The following is an 11,984-nucleotide window of genomic DNA, read 5'->3' as shown; positions in this document are numbered from 1 at the left end:
TTGTAAGATGTACTTATTTGGAAGATTAACTGGACTGGCCATAAGCCACAAAGTTATGAGAGAGTGAGGTTATAGTCATTTTTCAATTCTGTTTTCCTAACTAATTAACTCTCACAATTTTCACTTAACCGAAATTTAACAAACATTAACAGTCATAACAGAATTCAAAACAACCTACTAACTGATAGCAGACTTAACTCAAGTAAGAAATCTAACAGAAACTTAACTCCATCCTAACAGAAATTCAGTAATCACCAAACAGTTCGCTAATAGCAGTCCACAATAAAAGCATATCATGGTTTCATTTAAGTCATAACAACTCAACATTAACATTAACAGAAGCAAACTATTAGACTTTCAACAATAGTTCACAGCTGACATTACTAATAAGTAATAACACATTCAACTAATTAATTTCCTAACACTTAATTAGCTAAGAAGTTCATAACAGAAACTGTGCAGCAATTTTGTTTCTGTTAGAGGTTATTAGTTAGTTAGGATCTGTTATGAGAAGTTATAAAATCTGTTAGAGGTGGATTTGGTGAGTGAAATGTTTAACTCAAATTCTGTTTTGAAATTAAATTCCATTGTAAATTCAGTTAGTTTAGAAATTCAAAAGTTAGTTGAATCGAAATTGAGATTTAAGTGGAATGTAACTGAAATGAAAATTGTAAAATTTTCCCTCCTTGTTTTATGTGAATGTTAATGTAAATATCTCATCAAGCATGTTTATACTCTAAATTCTAAGCCGTAATGATCTAATGACTGAAAAATGGCATATCAAATAAAATGTCTAAAAGGCACTGAGCACAGGCCATAGGGCACTAAAAATGACATGACTCAACAAAATGAAAGCTAAAACCAATGCAGAGAATCAACTCCAACAAGGGATGCGTACTGTTCCTGACAAACTCAAAGATCGCAATTCTTAAACAAAATATATGACCAAAACCAAAGCATAATACATAATTTAAATAAACAATCACTTGGAATATATATGATAACAGCTTTAAATTGTTTGTAATCATACCTCTGTCCTATAGCGTGTATCAGCTGGTGGAATCTTTAGTCTTGCCTTCCAATCTTGTGAACTAACATACAAAATCAATTGAAAATAAAATTAAAAGACATTCTTTTCTTAGGGAAAAACAATCACATTAGCTTTATCTGGCAGTAGAATAATTGAATTTTACAAGCTATTTTCAAACCTTTCATAAACACATGATAGAGCAAACATCAACCAATATCATATTAGATTTGCAATAGCAAGGCATTAGAAATCATTGTAAACATCATCAAATCAACTTTACATTAGAGCACTATACAGAAATTAATGCAATTCTGGTTATGTTGGACAGAGATAAAACACTCAGAACCTAGAACTTCATAAAACACTATCAAACATTCAGGTTCCCTGCTCAAATTTGAGTTTCAGCGATCATTTACAGACCATGATAATAACTTTCAAAATCATATAAAGCTCTTGATTAAATGAAAAAAAAATCTAATTTGATTCTTCACTAGATAGAAAAAGAAAATAAAACCAATTTACTACATAAGACAGGAAAATTAAGCAAACCACAGTGGAAGGAGACAGATTGCTATCAACAGTTAAGAAAAGAGTTGGCGAGCTAAAATAATCAAGCTATCAAAGTTACACAAACCATATCAACGAACAAACATTAACAGCAAATACCCTTTATAAGAGGAGAGGATTCCCTCCTACAGCAAGATATCACCGAATAGACAGCCTGGGCAAACAACCACGCACACAAATGTATAAACATCGAAAAGGATTCACGGATTAGGGATTCACCGAATATGCATTACCTTTGATGATTCAGAAACCCTTTAACGAGGGATTTTGAATTAGGGATTCTTCAATGGATTCACGGATTAGGGATTCACGAATCGGTTCACGAAATTGGGAAAAAACGGATTCGAATTAGGGTTTTCGTGTTGTGAAATGAAATGGAGGGAGAGTGAAAAATGACGAGGGAAAAGGAAAGAGGGAAATAAGCTGTCGCGCAATTTTTGGTCAGAAATAGAAAATTCCTTAGCGTCCGCCAAGCGGACTCTACTTAATAAATAAAATACTTAAACCTTAAATATATATACATATTATAGATAAATAAATGGAAAAATTATATGTTATAATAATAGCGTCGGCTAAGCGGACTCTAAGTAAATAAATACTAATTAAAAAATAATGCTACTAGATAGAGTCGGTCACACCGACTCTAAATAAATTAATCAAACATTCTTCAAAGGTAACATAACAAGTAGTGTCGGTTTTGCCGACACTAATAAAAAAAATAACTTGTCTTAAATGATGTACGTAGATAGAGTCCGTTAGTGTAGGCTTAGCCGACACTAATAGTGTCCGTGTCGGTGGCCGACTCTAAACTAGGAGGCTAAAATGACTTATTCTAGTAGTGGGAGTCAATGACAGAGATGAAGAGCATACCCATAATGGGATGTTTTGTCCAGTGTAATGTTTATTTGTTTTAGCTAAAATTTGCCAAAGGGGGAGATTGTTAATACCTTAGGATTGGCATTAATTTTGTAAAACAAATAATCTATTCATCTCTGTTGTTTTAATATGTTGGGTTGAAGAAGTTCAACATCTGGACCAACATGTCATGTACGATGTCATGACATCAGACCTGTGACATCGTACATGTGTAGAAAACTGAATTAATTAATTCAGTATATATTCTGGGATTAGTAAGGATATTTGGTGAATATCCTAACTCCCATGTGGAGGTCTTAAAGACTTAATCAGAATATATATAGGCTCTAAATATGGAGATATATATGGAGAGATTTTAGGATTGAAGACCTTGTTTGTAGCAGAATTTTTCTGCTGAATTTGTAACAGCAAAGAACAAGTTTGCTGCGATTTCTGAAGGCCCAAATCCAGTTGGGTGATTAGGTTATAAATAACACATTGTAACCTAGTTTTTGTAAGCCTCTTAGAATGAATTTTTAGGGGTGTGTGTGAGGTAAACCTCCCAATCTGTGGGAAGGTTACCATGTGTTTCTCAGTGGTCAAAGCTGAGAGTATTTGTAACTCAAAGCCTGTAGGCAAGAGTGATTTTGTTCTTGAATGAAGCTGTGAAGCAAGTTCAAGGTGTGTTAACATTACATTGTATTTGTAATGATAGGAATGGAAACTGGAGGTTTCTATCTAGGAGTTCCTAGGTATAGATTGCATTGGGTAGGGATTAAGTGAAGAGTTGTAAACGGGGGAGTTTAACTCTGAATTAATACTGCTAATAGTGGATCTTCTTCCTGGCTTGGTAGCCCCCAGATGTAGGTCATGTTGGACTGAACTGGGTTAACAATTTCCTGTGTTTGTTTTCCTTCTGCATGTGTTTTTATTACTGTCATAACTCAGCTGGTATTCCAGTCAGCTTATCAAGATGATAACAGATCTGGTATATAGCCTTCTGGTTGAATGTCAATCAGAATGTTGTAACATTCATCAGTGACAGCTTATACTGAATAATAAGCAGGTTAATTTCAGTTCAGTATTTATTTAAGTCTGTTCTTTTCAAGGATAACAGACCTGGCCGAAGGATCATTGTGAAACTGTCAAACTGGATGTTTTGACAGTTGATACTGAAAGCTGATACTGAAGTAGAGACAAGTTGGTCTTTTACAGTACTGCAAACTTAGCACAATCCGTTTCCAGGAACATAACAGAATCAGCATATGTTCTGGCTGTCGAACTGAATGTTGTGACATTCATTCCCAACAGCATGTGCTAAAGTGTAGGATGATTGGTTTTTCTGTTTCAGTATTTTTCTCAAGCTATTCTTCAGGGATTCAACAGCTGAGCTAAAATCCAGGAAACCAACTACTAACCTACAACTAATGAACCTAACAAATAGCCTAGTTGTTAGCAATCTGATAAGTGGAAATTAGATTAACGTGTTCAACCTTTAATTCAGGAAATACAAGTAAAAGACAAACACACTGGAACAATGTAACAGATGATGTCCAAAATCAATAGTAAGACATCATGCTGATAACTGTGTAAGAAAACAACAGAAGTGAGTGCTAGGATTGATCTCTGTTGAGTCCTTCTTCCTGATGCACAGAACCAGGTGTTCATCCATTCTAGGGTGACATAGAATGAGATGTCGTGACATCTGTGAACGTGTACATATTAGTACAGTGGTTAATAACTATCTTGCTATATTAGTTACAATGTTAGATCAGATGTCATGACTTGGAGTAGAACATCTGAATTCTGACTACACCAGAATTTCAATTCTCAAGTATGGTAAGATCCTAAAGAACAAACTCAATGACTTCCCCATGCTGGATTTTTCTTGTTGCTACTTATGGCAATCTCCCCAGCATCAGATTGCATGAATGATATAATCCCTAATGAATCTCTACCCACACCTCCATCTTGTTGAGATTAGCCGAGTATCTAGTTGTACTACATTATCAGTCTCACACCCTTTACGCTTTTTTTGTCATCATAAAAAATCATACGCATGTGCATAACGTCATGATGTTTATTTGTGCATTTTGCATTTCTCATGCTTTTCCCCACTCTCTAGAACTTTTCTCCCCATAGAGTGTGTGCGTTTTCTCTCCAATAGAGTATCCTTCTGTAAGATGTATCCTTCTGTAAGATGTATCCCCACAGAGTGTGTGCATTTTGTGCTTCTGTAAGATGTATCATTCTGCGATTACCCTGTACAAAATTGTTCATAAAAATACATGTTTTTGTCATCATCAAAAAGGGGGAGATTATTAGAACAAGATTTGGTTCTGCATCTATACATTGAGTTTTGATGATAACAATGTTGTATTTGTGTGAGAATAATTTTGGTACCCTAATGATATGTTATTATATTTCTTTAACAACCAGTTTTGATTCTAAGTACATGACGTGCAATGTAATAAGTTTATGAACATTGCGTTCCAATTCCACTTCTGCGCCAGTCATGAGAAGTTCTAAAAGATTTTCAAAGTTGCTGCTACAATGATCTTTCTTCTTCTGTGTTGATTCACTCTTGAGAAGCTTTTGGGGAGACGATATGCTGCTGCAACGTTCTCTCAGTTCGTGTTTCTGGACGTGACTCTGATCATAAAGCTTCTAAAGAATGGAAAGCTTATAAAGTTGTGTTACTTACCTAAAGATTCTGAAGATCTCAAGCCAGACGTTGAGGTTATCAAGGTTATGACTGAAGAGTCTGAAGATTCAGAAGATTCTAAAGATCTCAAGCCAAACTGTTCATTTCGTCAAGGTTCTAACCAAAGATTCTAAAGTGTATGAATCCAGTTTTATGTTTCTTCATTTCATGCTTCATCAACTTTCATCAGAAGCTAATGAACTTGAAGATAAGATCAAATGAGTATGTGATTAAATAGTACATAGTACAAATCAAATATTCTTTCCACTACCTAATTTCGCGGGCAAGGACTATACTATACATCACACCTGTCACTAAATTTGTGGGCGAATGACAGTACACAGTATCACTCCTTTTACCATCAAACAGTGAACAACCGCTCTATTTGGTTTCCCCATATTTCCCTCCAACGATCTTCTCCTTATGCTATATAAGTGGGACTTGGAGACTTGACGAAAAAAAAGACATATAGAAGAATACTGAAGCGTTGCAAAACTTGACAAAGTTTATTTGAAACGCTATCATTTTTCTATACAGTTTTTCTGTAAGTATATGTTTATCATTTGTGTAAAATCTGCTTGTGTAGAAGCAACTTATAACATACAAAATATTATTCAAATTGTTTGTTTGATTCCTTAAGGAGACTAGGGTATAGTCAGATTCTTAAGAAGACAAAAAAAGTTATTCTTTGTGAGTCCTTAAGGAGACTAGGGTATAGTTGGATACTTGAGAAGACAAAGAAGCTTATTCTTTGTGATTATTGTAATCAGTTGATTATAGTAGATTAAGTTCTTGTGTATAATGAAAAATCACCTTGACGGGTGGACTAGACTAGCTTTGAGTTTCAAGCGAACCAGAATAAAAATACTGGTGTTTTTATATCTTTGTTATTAACATTTAAGTGATGTTTTTGAGTTGGAAAAAAACTTTTGTTTGGTACAATCCAATTCAAATTCCCCTTTCTTATGTTTTTCACACCTTCACTTACTCTAATACTTATAATGCAGGTTGGAACGATCACTCGAATGTTAATTGGAGAAAAAAATTAAGGAACTCCTCAAGCCCTCAAGTTCCTAAAGCACCACAACAAATGAAACCATCCCAACTTGAAGAATCCTTGATCAATTTTATGAAATACACCGAAGCATGTTTTGAATAAGAGCGAAAAAACTAGGAAGCAATGTATAAAACCCAAGAAGCAACGTGATGGTATCAACTGTTGGATTCTAGCCGTTTTATCTTTGGTGTTTATTCTTTAGATTGTGTTTTGTATTTGAGGTTGTTGGATATATATATATATATATATATATATATATATATATATATATATATATATATATATATATATATATATATATATATATATATATATATATATATATATATATATATACTCCAGTTAATGTATATAGTGTTCTATTTTTATGGTTTAGTAATCAAAACTGAAGTGTGTAAGTGATATTTTTCTAATATGCAATACGTCAATTACTTGAAAAGCAACTGCATATATTACAGACCTGCAAACCATGTACATATAACATTTATTGGAATTGTGATTTATATCTTAGAAATCCAACTCCTATGTTGGAAACAAAGATTGCTTATTTATAGTAATGCGTACATGGTTTTGTTTTGGATATCGAAATTAAGCAGTGGAAACACTCTTCAACAAGTCTTTTGGGGTAATCTTAGAGAAAAAGTCTTCTGCTTCAGATTTAGAGGCAAAACACCATCCATATTCAATATCAGGATTAGGATAATGACCGCAAAACTTCCCACTTCCTTTCTTCCTACAATCGGCATCAGACTCACATAAGTTAGGGTGTTCATCATTCGTCCTCAAGAAAACTCCAGATGGATTTCTGCAGTAACCAATAACTAGACCAACAGGGATACATCGACAGGCTGAAGTGCCACATGGTGGCATCTCAAATGGAGAACAAACCCCATTGCAGCTTGCTGCTCCTACGTTTTTTGTCAGGAACATACCTGCAATTGGCAAAGTCAACTAAAATTGGAACAACCAAAGATGCATGTATTATATTGGTAAGAAAGATGGATAAATTACGTACCTAATGTGGCAAACAGGACAATCAAAGAAGCGAGTTTAACAGAAGCCATTGTTTGATCGAAAGAAAACCAGCTACACTTGTTTTTATGAGACCTTTGTTTTATGTTGCATTATTTCATTCTTGTATGAAGCAATTTATAGAGACGTCTTCTTACCATAGCTGACGGTAAATGTAAAAACAAAACGATATGATAAACAGAATTAACTTTTAATGCATGCATGAGTTTTTTGGGGGCTAGCGAGTGTGGCAATATATCAAAGCAAATCATGCATATTCTTTGGCAGCTATCTAGTGTGGCAATAGACCAAAGTAACACAGTGTGCATAATGTTTTGTGGACTAACAAGTGTTAAATAAATATTAATTTATAAATATAATATCCAAAAGCATTTTTCTTGTCGGATACTCGAAGGCTGGTCCATGAATCATTACAAGATATGCTTACACTTAAATAATAATAATAATAATAATAATAATAATAATAATAATAATAATAATAATAATAATAATATTATTATTATTATTATTATTATTATTATTATAATAATAATAATATAAATAATAATATTAAAATTTAAATAATTTTGATCCTCAAATTTTAATTATTAATCTTTTAGTCATTTTTAAACACTTCTATAAAAAACACATTTTATCTTGGCTACACAAGAGAAGTAACAATGTCCGACATGAAAAATCATTTTACTCGCTCGTTTCTGAATAACCGAAGGACAAAGTGGCAATGGTTATAAATTCGATCTCTAGTGAGATCCTTTGAGAAAGTTTTAAATAGCAAAAAAAAACATATCCTCTAGATTTTAAAATATAATCGACAGGTAAAATAAACTTGAATTTATTATATCTAATGTGGATTGTTTAATCATTTAGCCCTAGCTGAACATATATCTTTTCAAATTGATTTATAAAATAATTATATGCATTTAATCTAACGTTAGACGCAAAATTCATTTAATCTCGGTTACAAAGTCGAGGTAAGGAATGACGTCATGAAAAGTATTCCACTTTATTCCTTGGTTATTAAAAAATCGAGGGATAAAATTATTTGCACATGGGTTCGATCCCTAACATATGCATTTTTTATTGTTCAACTTTCTTCCATTTCATTCTACAAATTTAGAAGAAATTTGAACGAAAACAAGAAACATTTGAGAGATAACGATTAAAGAACGTTAAGAGATTCACTAAATTATTTGCTTCGAGAAATGTGATTTCAAAAAGAGGATTTATTTTTGACTTAGAAGATGAGGATTTTCATCTCACTGACCAAGATCGGGCGCATCATAACTGGCCCGAAGTGGAAAAAGTTCTGCAAACATCCTTTTTCATATAATACTCAGATTGTCAAGGAGTTTCACTCCAACTTGATTAACACCTTTCAAAAGAAGTTAGAAGTGCTTGTGAGAGGAAATATGGTTCATTACTTTAAAAAATGTCTTAAATGGTGTTTGTGTCGCATCTTGAAAAATATTATCTCACGAGCGTTTGCGCGCTCACGGAATGATTTAACAGAGTCGCCACCGAATTTTATTTATTCTAAAAAAGAAAAGGGAAAATACTGATAAAATCCTATAAAACTCATTGTTGATTTCTCATCATCATCAACTAGTCTCAAAACCTTTACAATTCGCTCAAATACTTTCAATATATCACTAGTCTTTCTCCAAAAATCCCTACTCATAATAATCTCATTTTTTTTATTAACGACTGTAGTGGATGCAATAAAATCTGCTTAAGTTGTTGATTATGCAAAAAAATCTTATTTTTTGAAACACAAAGAGAATAGCCCGAGGAACGTATAATTTCTTCTAATGATCCTATCCAATAAATATCTGAATAACCTTACGATGAGACGACGAGAAGTTTTGTAAACAAGACAACTTGGTCCCATAATATAAGGTTCCCTTTATATACCTCAAGACTCATTTTGCTTCTTTAAAATGAGTTTCTTACCTCAACACTCATTTTGCTTCTTTAAAATGAGTTTCTTTAAGAAAATTCATGTATCTTGACAGTACACTTACATCACATAAAACATTTGGTCTTGTAATTGTAAAATATAATAAGCATCCAATTAAACTTCCATCATTTTGGTTTTCCTCATCATCCTTGCATAGCTTCTCCTTTGGACACATAGAGTGCTTGTGATTTTATTGTTCTCTTTGTCGAATTTCTTTAACATCTCTTTTGCATACTTCATTTATAGATATCACCATTTCTTTTTCTTTTTGTTTAACTTTCATACCAATGAAATAAGACATTTCTCAAAAATCTCACATCTCAAAGACTTGCTTCATTTCATCCTAGAATTGTGGAACATGTTCAACACTAGTGCCGATAACCAAAAGATCATCAACATACAAAGACATCACAATACAATTAGATTGATCACCAAAGTGGATTCACCTTTAACAAAGCCTAATTTAATTAAGTACTCATCAGTTATGCTATACCAAGCTGTAGGGACTTGTTTAAAACCCGTACAAGGCCAAAGGAAACTATGAACTTCTTTGTTTTATCATTCTAGCTCCAATTCTCATTGTCCATGAAGTGCGTATCCATACTTATCCATGTGTGAGATTGGAAAACTTTGTAACTTTTAGAAGTTGAACTATATAACTCACAAAGATACCAAGTTGAGCTATGTTGTCTAACATGTCTCTTTTAACCTGTGGCACATAAGCAAAACACAACCATCCAAATATTTTTAATTTTTTTCAGAGGGGTTTATAGCCAAACCAAGGATCAACAGAAGTCTTCCTATCTACTACTTTTATGGAAATTTTATTAAGAAAAAAATACAATAATGTTTGCATCTTTTATAAATAATCTTTAGACAACCCTTTCTCATAAAGCATACATTTAACCATTTTTATTGGCATGTTTTTTCTTTCATTAACCTGATTTTGTTGGTGGGTGTATGGAGTTGCATGTTGATGATCGATGTCTTCCTCCTAACATGGTAAAATGTTTTGAAGTGTACTATAGACCTTCTATAAAAGAAAGGTAACATTGACTCTCTTTAAAATAAGTCATCATTGTAACTTATTTTTTCTCTCCATGTCACTTGTTTAAACATACTGACATGCCTTATAACTTGGCGACTTAACATCTAAGTGAGGTAAACCTTAAACTTACTTCTTTCATTTCATATTCATTACCACAAATGTCCTAATATATTTGACATGTCTTTTTAAATCATAGGATGTTTGTTTTAATCTTTATTAATTGTTTAATTATTTATTTATTTACAAAAATATTTTATTATTTTAATAAGGAAAGTCCTAATTTTTTTTAATTATTATACTCGCTAGAGTCTTACAACTATATGCTTACACACCCTCACCCTCAAATTATTTGAAGGATCAAAGTCTCGTAGTTCGTCTTAAAAAATATTGGTTGGTTAGTTGCTTTCATCCTTTGAAAGTTCTCACGCATCGGGGGCGAAGAAGTAATTGATTTTGAAAACTTCCTCAATGCAATAAGGCAGAGAACTTGTAGTTTGAGGTGAGTTTAGATTGATTTTATCTCAATTGATTATTTGCAAAAATATAATTATTAATTTATTTAATAAAAATGATATTATATATTTATTTAATGAAATTATTAAAATGTTAATTATATAAACCCAAATATTATATTGGTTATCCATAATATCATATACTAAATGACATACTCTTTTTGATTGATTGAAAAAAAAACTAAGTATTTTGATTTAAGAAAATAATTCATAGTGATATTATATATATAGTTATTTTAACAAAAATATTAAAAGTTTAATTATATAATCTCAAACACCATATCCTTTATCCTTGATGTTTATCCCTTAATTTATTCCTTAATTTATTCCACTCCTTCTTTAAATATCAAAATAATTATATAACTTAGGGAGTAAAATTCGCTTCTTTCTTCTGCTCCTTCTTGCCTTAGAGTAAAGGTGTCTCTTTTCTCATTCTTTCTCTTTTCTGCCCAGAACTCCTCTATCTCCTTTTGTTCTCCTCTGGTGTGAGATTCTTTCTTCCTTTTTTTAATGGATGTTGAAGATTTATGGTTTAGTTGTTGTTCTTTAATGTGAAGAGAAACAACATTGGTAATGGATTTGTAAACTGTGGATGGATGTTGAAATTTGATAGTGATGAAATGTTTTGTTATTGTTTTTCACGTAATATGTACAAGTTGAAGCCTTTTTTTTGTTTTGTAGAAATTGAGTAAATTTATACTAAGAGAAAATGTTAGAAACTTGATTAGGAATAAAGGCAATTAAAATTATATTAAAAACAAAGTTAAAAAGAAGTTAATGATTTTTTGTTTAGGAATCAAATATTTTTGGAATAGTTTTTAAAAAGAAAATATTTTGAAATGATTTTTAATTTTAAGAATAAGATATTTTTGAATTTTTCATTATTAATAACTCTTTTTTATTAAGAATTAAAGGCGAAATAGTTGAAAAAAGTTAACACCAAAGATTTAAAAACAAAATATATTTTTTATTTTTTTATATGATTTTTTTAGTAATGTTATAATAATAATATGATTACAAAAATAACTAGATCAATATTTTGGAAAGAATGGAAAGAGATGAAACGTATTTTTTGATATTTGAAAGGTTTGTGATCTCATCATTTTTTTTAATAATAACAAATAATAATGAATTTATTTTTTCAATAACTAACCATAATTAATAATAATAATACTTGACTTTTCTAATTACCGTAATAATAAAAAAAGAGTTTTCTTGTTTT

At 31.6% G+C, this 11,984-nt stretch overlaps 1 protein-coding gene and 1 long non-coding RNA gene across 2 annotated transcripts; one reads left to right on the top strand and one right to left on the bottom strand.

Annotated features, from left to right (window-relative positions):
- Positions 1–6,607: 6,607 nt before the first annotated feature.
- On the bottom strand, positions 6,608–7,298 carry LOC127122109 (albumin-1 A). Its single transcript, NM_001427887.1, has 2 exons — positions 7,229–7,298; positions 6,608–7,145 (listed from the first exon to the last, which is right to left on the bottom strand). The coding sequence occupies exons 1-2, from the start codon at positions 7,275–7,277 to the stop codon at positions 6,802–6,804; spliced, it is 393 nt and encodes a 130-aa protein (NP_001414816.1). The 5' UTR covers positions 7,278–7,298; the 3' UTR covers positions 6,608–6,801.
- A 1,750-nt stretch (positions 7,299–9,048) lies between these two features.
- LOC127122122 (uncharacterized) lies at positions 9,049–11,403 on the top strand. The gene is made up of 2 exons (XR_007803507.1): positions 9,049–10,749; positions 11,216–11,403. It is a non-coding gene; the product is annotated as an uncharacterized LOC127122122 (long non-coding RNA).
- The last annotated feature ends 581 nt before the right edge of the window (positions 11,404–11,984 follow it).

The sequence above is a fragment of the Lathyrus oleraceus genome, chromosome 1 (genome assembly GCF_024323335.1).
Source record: "Lathyrus oleraceus cultivar Zhongwan6 chromosome 1, CAAS_Psat_ZW6_1.0, whole genome shotgun sequence".
Classification (NCBI taxonomy): Eukaryota; Viridiplantae; Streptophyta; class Magnoliopsida; order Fabales; family Fabaceae; genus Lathyrus; species Lathyrus oleraceus.
Note: the sequence above shows the minus strand (reverse complement) of the source record. Positions and strands in the feature narration are given on the sequence as shown.

What these genes read in the sequence shown, in the direction of transcription:
- LOC127122109 (NM_001427887.1), bottom strand. Translation starts at nt 7,277, where the DNA reads ATGGCTTCTGTTAAACTCGCTTCTTTGATTGTCCTGTTTGCCACATTA. An exon ending in TGTCCTGTTTGCCACATTAG is followed by an intron (nt 7,146 to 7,228) that starts GTACGTAATTTA and finishes TGCCAATTGCAG; the next exon opens with GTATGTTCCTGACAAAAAAC.